Here is a 10,288-nt window from a genome sequence, read left to right on the forward strand (position 1 = left end):
CAATGTTGGCTTCACGGAGGATTTGGGCCTCCTGTATGGTCTGACTCATCGAACACCAAACGGCTCCATCTCAATGTTGGCTTCACGGAGGATTTGGGCCTCCTGTATGGTCTGACTCATCGAACACCAAGCGCCTCCATCTCAATGTTGGCTTCACGGAGGATTTGGGCCTCCTGTATGGTCTGACTCATCGAACACCAACGGCCTCCATCTCAATGTTGGCTTCACGAAGGATTTGGGCCTCCTGTATGGTCTGACTCATCGAACACCAAGCGCCTCCATCTCAATGTTGGCTTCACGGAGGATTTGGGCCTCCTGTATGGTCTGACTCATCGAACACCAAACGCCTCCATCTCAATGTTGGCTTCACGGAGGATTTGGGCCTCCTGTATGGTCTGACTCATCGAACACCAACGGCCTCCATCTCAATGTTGGCTTCACGGAGGATTTGGGCCTCCTGTATGGTCTGACTCATCGAACACCAAGCGTCTCCATCTCAATGTTGGCTTCACGGAGGATTTGGGCCTCCTGTATGGTCTGACTCATCGAACACCAAACGCCTCCATCTCAATGTTGGCTTCACGGAGGATTTGGACCTCCTGTATGGTCTGACTCATCGAACACCAACGGCCTCCATCTCAATGTTGGCTTCACGGAGGATTTGGGCCTCCTGTATGGTCTGACTCATCGAACACCAAGCGTCTCCATCTCAATGTTGGCTTCACGGAGGATTTGGGCCTCCTGTATGATCTGACTCATCGAACACCAAACGCCTCCATCTCAATGTTGGCTTCACGGAGGATTTGGGCCTCCTGTATGGTCTGACTCATCGAACACCAAACGCCTCCATCTCAATGTTGGCTTCACGGAGGATTTGGGCCTGCTGTATGGTCTGACTCATCGAACACCAAGCGCCTCCATCTCAATGTTGGCTTCACGGAGGATTTGGGCCTCCTGTATGGTCTGACTCATCGAACACCAACGGCCTCCATCTCAATGTTGGCTTCACGGAGGATTTGGGCCTCCTGTATGGTCTGACTCATCGAACACCAAACGCCTCCATCTCAATGTTGGCTTCACGGAGGATTTGGGCCTCCTGTATGGTCTGACTCATCGAACACCAAGCGCCTCCATCTCAATGTTGGCTTCACGGAGGATTTGGGCTTCCTGTATGGTCTGACTCATCGAACACCAAACGCCTCCATCTCAATGTTGGCTTCACGGAGGATTTGGGCCTCCTGTATGGTCTGACTCATCGAACACCAACGGCCTCCATCTCAATGTTGGCTTCACGGAGGATTTGGGCCTCCTGTATGGTCTGACTCATCGAACACCAACGGCCTCCATCTCAATGTTGGCTTCACGGAGGATTTGGGCCTCCTGTATGGTCTGACTCATCGAACACCAAACGCCTCCATCTCAATGTTGGCTTCACGGAGGATTTGGGCCTCCTGTATGGTCTGACTCATCGAACACCAACGGCCTCCATCTCAATGTTGGCTTCACGGAGGATTTGGGCCTCCTGTATGGTCTGACTCATCGAACACCAACGGCCTCCATCTCAATGTTAGCTTCACAAAGGATTTGGGCCTCCTGTATGGTCTGACTCATCGAACACCAAGCGCCTCCATCTCAATGTTGGCTTCACGGAGGATTTGGGCCTCCTGTATGGTCTGACTCATCGAACACCAAACGCCTCCATCTCAATGTTGGCTTCACGGAGGATTTGGGCCTCCTGTATGGTCTGACTCATCGAACACTAACGACCTCCATCTCAATGTTGGCTTCACGGAGGATTTGGGCCTCCTGTATGGTCTGACTCATCGAACACCAACGGCCTCCATCTCAATGTTGGCTTCACGGAGGATTTGGGCCTCCTGTATGGTCTGACTCATCGAACACCAAGCGCCTCCATCTCAATGTTGGCTTCACGGAGGATTTGGGCCTCCTGTATGGTCTGACTCATCGAACACCAAACGCCTCCATCTCAATGTTGGCTTCACGGAGGATTTGGGCCTCCTGTATAGTCTGACTCATCGAACACCAAGCGCCCCCATCTCAATGTTGGCTTCACGGAGGATTTGGGCCTCCTGTATGGTCTGACTCATCGAACACCAAACGCCCCCATCTCAATGTTGGCTTCACGGAGGATTTGGGCCTCCTGTATGGTCTGACTCATCGAACACCAAACGCCTCCATCTCAATGTTGGCTTCACGGAGGATTTGGGCCTCCTGTATGGTCTGACTCATCGAACACCAAACGCCTCCATCTCAATGTTGGCTTCACGGAGGATTTGGGCCTCCTGTATGGTCTGACTCATCGAACACCAAGCGCCTCCATCTCAATGTTGGCTTCACGGAGGATTTGGGCCTCCTGTATGGTCTGACTCATCGAACACCAACGGCCTCCATCTCAATGTTGGCTTCACGGAGGATTTGGGCCTCCTGTATGGTCTGACTCATCGAACACCAAACGCCTCCATCTCAATGTTGGCTTCACGGAGGATTTGGGCCTCCTGTATGGTCTGACTCATCGAACACCAAGCGCCTCCATCTGAATGTTGGCTTCACGGAGGATTTGGGCTTCCTGTATGGTCTGACTCATCGAACACCAAACGCCTCCATCTCAATGTTGGCTTCACGGAGGATTTGGGCCTCCTGTATGGTCTGACTCATCGAACACCAACGGCCTCCATCTCAATGTTGGCTTCACGGAGGATTTGGGCCTCCTGTATGGTCTGACTCATCGAACACCAACGGCCTCCATCCAAATGTTGGCTTCACGGAGGATTTGGGCCTCCTGTATGGTCTGACTCATCGAACACCAAACGCCTCCATCTCAATGTTGGCTTCACGGAGGATTTGGGCCTCCTGTATGGTCTGACTCATCGAACACCAACGGCCTCCATCTCAATGTTAGCTTCACAAAGGATTTGGGCCTCCTGTATGGTCTGACTCATCGAACACCAAGCGCCTCCATCTCAATGTTGGCTTCACGGAGGATTTGGGCCTCCTGTATGGTCTGACTCATCGAACACTAACGGCCTCCATCTCAATGTTGGCTTCACGGAGGATTTGGGCCTCCTGTATGGTCTGACTCATCGAACACTAACGGCCTCCATCTCAATGTTGGCTTCACGGAGGATTTGGGCCTCCTGTATGGTCTGACTCATCGAACACCAACGGCCTCCATCTCAATGTTGGCTTCACGGAGGATTTGGGCCTCCTGTATGGTCTGACTCATCGAACACCAAGCGCCTCCATCTCAATGTTGGCTTCACGGAGGATTTGGGCCTCCTGTATGGTCTGACTCATCGAACACCAAACGCCTCCATCTCAATGTTGGCTTCACGGAGGATTTGGGCCTCCTGTATGGCCTGACTCATCGAACACCAAACGCCTCCATCTCAATGTTGGCTTCACGGAGGATTTGGGCCTCCTGTATGGTCTGACTCATCGAACACCAACGGCCTCCATCTCAATGTTGGCTTCACGGAGGATTTGGGCCTCCTGTTTGGTCTGGCTCATCGAACACCAACGGCCTCCATCTCAATGTTGGCTTCACGGAGGATTTGGGCCTCCTGTATGGTCTGACTCATCGAACACCAAGCGCCTCCATCTCAATGTTGGCTTCACGGAGGATTTGGGCCTCCTGTATGGTCTGACTCATCGAACACCAACGGCCTCCATCTCAATGTTGGCTTCACGGAGGATTTGGGCCTCCTGTATGGTCTGACTCATCGAACACCAAGCGCCTCCATCTCAATGTTGGCTTCACGGAGGATTTGGGCCTCCTGTATGGTCTGACTCATCGAACACCAAACGCCCCCATCTCAATGTTGGCTTCACGGAGGATTTGGGCCTCCTGTATGGTCTGACTCATCGAACACCAAACGCCTCCATCTCAATGTTGGCTTCACGGAGGATTTGGGCCTCCTGTATGGTCTGACTCATCGAACACCAAACGCCTCCATCTCAATGTTGGCTTCACGGAAGATTTGGGCCTCCTGTATGGTCTGACTCATCGAACACCAACGGCCTCCATCTCAATGTTGGCTTCACGGAGGATTTGGGCCTCCTTTATGGTCTGACTCATCGAACACCAACGGCCTCCATCTCAATGTTAGCTTCACGGAGGATTTGGGCCTCCTGTATGGTCTGACTCATCGAACACCAAGCGCCTCCATCTCAATGTTGGCTTCACGGAGGATTTGGGCCTCTTGTATGGTCTGACTCATCGAATACCAAACGCCTCCATCTCAATGTTGGCTTCACGGAGGATTTGGGCCTCCTGTATGGTCTGACTCATCGAACACCAACGGCCTCCATCTCAATGTTGGCTTCACGGAGGATTTGGGCCTCCTGTATGGTCTGACTCATCGAACACCAACGGCCTCCATCTCAATGTTGGCTTCACGGAGGATTTGGGCCTCCTGTATGGTCTGACTCATCGAACACCAACGGCCTCAATCTCAATGTTGGCTTCACGGAGGATTTGGGCCTCCTGTATGGTCTGACTCATCGAACACCAAACGCCTCCATCTCAATGTTGGCTTCACAGAGGATTTGGGCCTCCTTCACTTCTGAATATTGTACTCCTTGAATATGATCTCTGATCGCCTGCACGAAAACTATTATTTTTGAGAAGGTAACAAACTTTTCCGCACTCACCTCTTTCGTAATTTCATCGAATATTTTCAAGACATTCAATGAATATTTTATTATCTTCCAATCATTTATTTGAAGTGCATTTATTCCAGGATTTCCTATGGCGAGAGTACTGACAACTGCATTCTTGAATAGCAAGATTCTTTACAACATATCATATGTTGAGTTTCATCTTGTTGGGCAGTCCTGCTTCAATTTAAGTTCAGGACAATTCAACTGCATCTGTATTTGGCGTAGTCTTGCTAGTGCAGAATTACTTCTTTTTAAATATTCCACAATTTTTTTAACTTTCCTCAATTGTGGTTCTATGGATTTGAGGCTGCGAAACCTAAAAAAGAGTTCGTATTTCTAAAGTCTATTCTTATTATAAAGAAACCGTCTTTACAACTTTAATCATAGATGACCATTTGACAATCATTCCATTCTATCAAAATGTCAAGAATGCGACCACATATTCCGACACGCACTAGTAGAACACGAGAAAAAAACGAGAGCATCCCAATGCGTTACAAATTCATCTGGGCTGAGGGCCTAATACGTTCACGATATATTCACCACAATAGTCAACGCCCACCCGCTCTTGCCCCTTCACGCCGCGACCCCTCTGCTACCCAAGCATTGTGGTGTAAACAGACTCATAAGGAGTGCTTGCAGCAATGGGTTGCGCATTCAAATGAGTCCTGCCCCTTATGAAGGACATCACTAATCATAGAGAAAACCTTCCGGATATTTGATATGAAATCGAATCGATGAATCATGATTCATCGATTCCATCCGGAAGGTTTTCTTTTTTTTTTAATTGTATAATTTTGTAAAAAGGATCTTTGATATAATCATTGACATTGAATAAATAAATATAAATATTGTATAAATAATATTGTGTAAATAAAATGTAATTTATTTAAATTATTTAAAATTTTTTCTTCATCCCAATTCCCCTAAAGCTAACTGATGAAGCGACATTTGATTAAAAATGTAGATGAATGTTCTAAATAAAACAATAATAATATATTTCAAAAATAATCTAGCCATATATGGCATTTGAATTAGAATTGATTTCGCTTGATCAAATTGTCAAGAATAGGCATGCTCATTCAGAAATGGACAAAAAGAAGGCCTTTTTTTCTTGATTGCACTAATTGTGCAAATATTGCTTATTTTAAATGTGCACCAAAAGACCTTGAGAGGAGCCGCGTGGCGTTAATGAAAGAATGTGGCTTATAAGAGGATTTTGATATCTGTATGAACAGATTAGTGCACAATGACTCAAACCTCATTCTGGACATGGATACAAATGTTGCAGAACATTATAATTCAATTGTCAATTGTCGAATTTGTGGGGGCAAAAGGATCAATTTTTCCTTGGTAGGAGGCTAAGAAATGAGATGTAGAGCAGCTGCTACTTCATTCAATGCTGGTGGCAGTTATTACAGTATTCTATGCAGAACAATAACAAACAAAAGTCCACCTCCTTCAAAAATATATCAACGAAATTAATTATTCATTCAATGGCCATTGGCGGTAGTGAACAAAGTGCAGTTATCATTATTATTAATAGGTGAGAAAGAAGGGGCTTTGTTTGAAAAGGAGAGGATCGAAGAAATTCAAAAAGCATAATCTACCAGATGAAGATTATGGCCCTGAGTCCAATCTGGAACGTGATATGGAGCCAGAATTATTTGAGGAACAGAAGAATAGATTCCTTGAATCTATAAAGAAGACAACTCTCGAAATAGAAGAAGTAGAAACGCTCACAAGAGGGAAACGGTCCAATCCTTGATGGAAGCAGGAACGACTTTCCCGGTTGACTGCATACAATTTTGGGAAAATATTTGAATTGAGGAAGGCCATTGGGTCATAAACCTCTTATATTCCCCATTTTTTGGGAGCGAATCGACTAGATATGGACTCGAACACGAATCAGTTGCTATTTTTCCTTGTGGGTTCTTCATTGATAGTAACCATTTCATTTTTGGCGCTAACCCAGATGGGTTGGCCAACAAGCAATTTAGATTACCAGAAGCAGCAATTTACATAAAATCACCAAAAATTATTCAAAGAATAAAGTCTGATGAAGAACTTGAAGTGTGTAAAAAAATTACAGCATCCATGAAGCCAACACTAGCTGCTTTAACTTTATTGATACAACTAAAATTGAATCATCTGTCCCTTCCTTTTTTTGTCACTTCCAAGTTCGAAGTGCTTACACCTCTTTAACGGAACCTATTGTTATATATGATCTATAAGAATTATTTGATACTCTTGAATAATTATTCAAGACCATGAAGGAAGAATATGAAACAATAGCATTAGTTTTGAGAAAAATTAAATACGAAGAACATCAGTGGTCATTTTGTGTTGATTTAAAAATGGTTAACTTCCTCCTTGGACAGCAGAGTGGTTATACAAAATATCCTTGTTTTTTGTGCCTTCGGGACAGCAGAGCTAAAAATGAGCACTGGGTTAACAAAAATTGGCCTTCAAGAGATGTCATGATTCAAGGAATAGAAAACGTGATCAACGAACCTTTGGTTTCAAGAGAAAAAATCTTACTTTCGCCCTTGCATATCAAGCTAGGCCTAATGAAGCAATTTGTGAAGGCCTTAAATCGAGATGGAAATTGTTTTGGGTATTTGTCACGTAAATTTCCTGGCATTAGCACGGAAAAACTAAAAGCTGGTATATTTGATGGTCCTCAAATAAGGCAACTTGTTAAAGATCCACATCAATGAACGAGACTGAATCTAACGCTTGGAGTTCATTTGTTCGAGTAGTACAAAATTTTCTTGGCAATCATAAAGCAGAGAATTACGTAGAATTAGTGGAAACTATGCTTTCAAATTTTAATATTCTCGGCTGTAACATGAGTATAAAAGTTCACTACCTCCACAGCCACCTAGATCGTTTTCCAGAAAACTTAGGTGATTGTAGTGAAGAACAGGGGGAAAGATTCCACCAGGATATTAAAACTATGGAAGATCGTTATCAAGGACGATGGGATAGCCACATGATGGCGGACTACTGCTGGAGTCTTCAGCGAGACTGCCCTAGTAAACTCCATTCTAGAAAATCGTATAAAAGAAAATTTTTATGTGATTAGTGACTAATGTAATTATGTAAATTAAGTTTTTGCAATAAATACTTAAATCCATGTGTCTTTGTTTTTTTTAACTGTCAATAGTAATATTATATATTATAACAGTTATAACGTAAATTGTATACACAATTTTTTAAAAAATCTCAAAAACTAGATCTGATAGACAAAATCTGAGAACTTTTTCACATTCTGCATCCAAAAATTACTCAGGAACAGTTGAAAAATCGCAGACACCAAAATGTGTGTTGGCCTGTGTAATAATTATTTGACCAGCTGTTGTCATTATAAAAATATGTACATTCAACTTGAGATTCACTTCTGAAATTTTTTTGCAGAATCAATGAAGTGTGTTGGAGTCTCTATATAATACCAGTTTCAGTTGTGAAAACGACCATTGGAATTTTTTATTTCTGAGTTCGTTGAAAAATGTCTAGAATTTATCAGTGAATGTGGAATTATTATAACTTCCCTAATTTTTTATGGTACCGCAACAAATATCTATATGGCGGAGAAATTGGAAGTGAATTTTAGTGATCACTTCAATTTGAAAACTTTTTTTGTGGACCCAATATCAAAAAGAAATATGAAATAATTTCATTTTTTTAAAGGCATGGCACAAGCGGACATATTGGTTAACAACTTAGAGGTTAACTTCAACAACGCATGCGCAAAGTGTGGTGAAGTCCTTTGCAAGAAGAGGTCGTTGCCTACAACGTATCGCAATCATCCATCGATAGCATATATCAAGAATCGTTCCTGTCCTGTATCCATTTTGGTTCTAGTGCAAGCAGTTTTGCAGAGATAAGTTAATTTTAGAATTTTTATTTATTTTATATATTTCCTTAATTCTTGTTGTTGTTCAAAATGTCTAATATTGATAATTTGGTTAAACAAAGAACTATTCTCAAAAGTAAATTAACTAGAATGGTCAATTGGTTCAGCCAAGATGATCTTAAAGATAGAGAAGAATATAGTGCTCGTAAAAGTCAATTAGAGCAAATCTTCAAAGATTATGAAAATGTTCAAACTCAGTTGGAGTTATTTGACTCTGCCTCATATGAAGAGGACAGAGATATTTTAGAAACTAAGGTTTATTTAAAGGTTATATCTATGGCAACAAGAACTATGAATCAGTTCGAAAACTCACAAAATCAAAAACCTAATAAGCCCACAACTCATTCTAGTATAAAGTTGCCGGAAATTTCGATTCCTAACTTTTCGGGTGATATTGAACAATGGCCGAGTTTCTTTGAACTATTCAACGCCCTCATAACAGATAACGACAATTTGTCTGACATCCAACGGTTGATGTATTTAAAATCAGCCTTATCGAAAAAACCTTTACAACTAATTGAAAACTTGGAAGTTATAAGTTTAAATTATAACATTGCGATTAACACTTTGAAAGACAGATATGATAACCATATCTTATTGTCAACGCTTATATTCGAAAACTATAGACCACGGGCACGTGACGTCACATGCTAACTGTCAAACAGCCTGCTGGACAAACAAACCGTTCTGTGATATTGTATTCATTATTCTTTCTGCTTGCAACGAGGTATTTTGTGAGTTTTTGAGATGGCTGATAAAAGTGATTACTTCAACACGTTGTCTATTGATGTTCAGAAGAGATATTTAGAGAAGGTAAAAGAATGTAAGGGCTGTGATCCTTATTTACTGAAATTTGGTCATTGTAGTAATGCTGTGAAGGACTTCCCTAAAGTTTCAATGTACGACATTATAAACTATTTTGCATATAAGAAGAGTGCATACACAGGAGAAGACTTCAAAGCCTATAAAAGTTTGGATTCTTACAATATGTTCGTAAGTAAATGGATTAGAAGGATTGGAGTGAAGCATGTGAATAATACTGAAAATGTGTTGATTATTGCACAAGTAAGTAAACATTTTTTGATTATTTTTTTCAATACTATCTTGAAAAATACATAGCATAAATACCATTCTTTTATTTCTGAATTTAAGCAGTTGGTTTTCCACCAAATCATCTTCACCCCCAATATGAAAATATAAGAATATGAGAAGAAAACGGCTGTTAGCATATATTATAAGGGACCTGCTACGTATAAATTTTTGCGTAGGAAAAACGTTGTTTTACCAGCCATTTCTACATTGAAGAAATGGGTAAGTAATTTTATTTGCAGTCCCGGGTTCAATAAAAAAATCTTTTATAACCTTAAACTGAAAGCTGAAGCCATGCGCTCTTTTGAAAAAAAATGTATAGTACTATTCGATGAAATGGCCATCAAGAGGACATTAGAGTATAACAGAAAATTAGACATTATAGAAGGTTTTGAAGATCTTGGAAAAATATGTAGGAAGCCTGTTCCAGGTACGCAAGCTTTGGTGTTAATGATAAGAGGAATTTATTCTCATTGGAAATTGCCATTAGCTTATTTCATATCTTCAAATGGGGTAAAGGAATCATCCCTTCATTCCATAATAATGGAATGTTTAAGCCTACTGAGAACTTCTGGTTTCGATCCAATAGGATTAACTTGC

At 42.3% G+C, this 10,288-nt stretch overlaps 1 protein-coding gene across 1 annotated transcript; it reads left to right on the forward strand.

Annotated features, from left to right (window-relative positions):
- The first annotated feature begins 8,629 nt into the window (after positions 1 to 8,629).
- On the forward strand, positions 8,630 to 9,253 carry LOC123683019. Its single transcript, XM_045621918.1, has one exon. It carries the CDS (start codon positions 8,630 to 8,632, stop codon positions 9,251 to 9,253), a length of 624 nt encoding a protein of 207 aa, XP_045477874.1.
- The last annotated feature ends 1,035 nt before the right edge of the window (positions 9,254 to 10,288 follow it).

Source organism: Harmonia axyridis, chromosome 6 (genome assembly GCF_914767665.1).
Source record: "Harmonia axyridis chromosome 6, icHarAxyr1.1, whole genome shotgun sequence".
NCBI classification, from domain to species: domain Eukaryota; kingdom Metazoa; phylum Arthropoda; class Insecta; order Coleoptera; family Coccinellidae; genus Harmonia; species Harmonia axyridis.

Coding starts and splice junctions, on each gene's coding strand:
- LOC123683019 (XM_045621918.1), top strand. CDS start 8,630: ATGTCTAATATTGATAATTTGGTTAAACAAAGAACTATTCTCAAAAGT.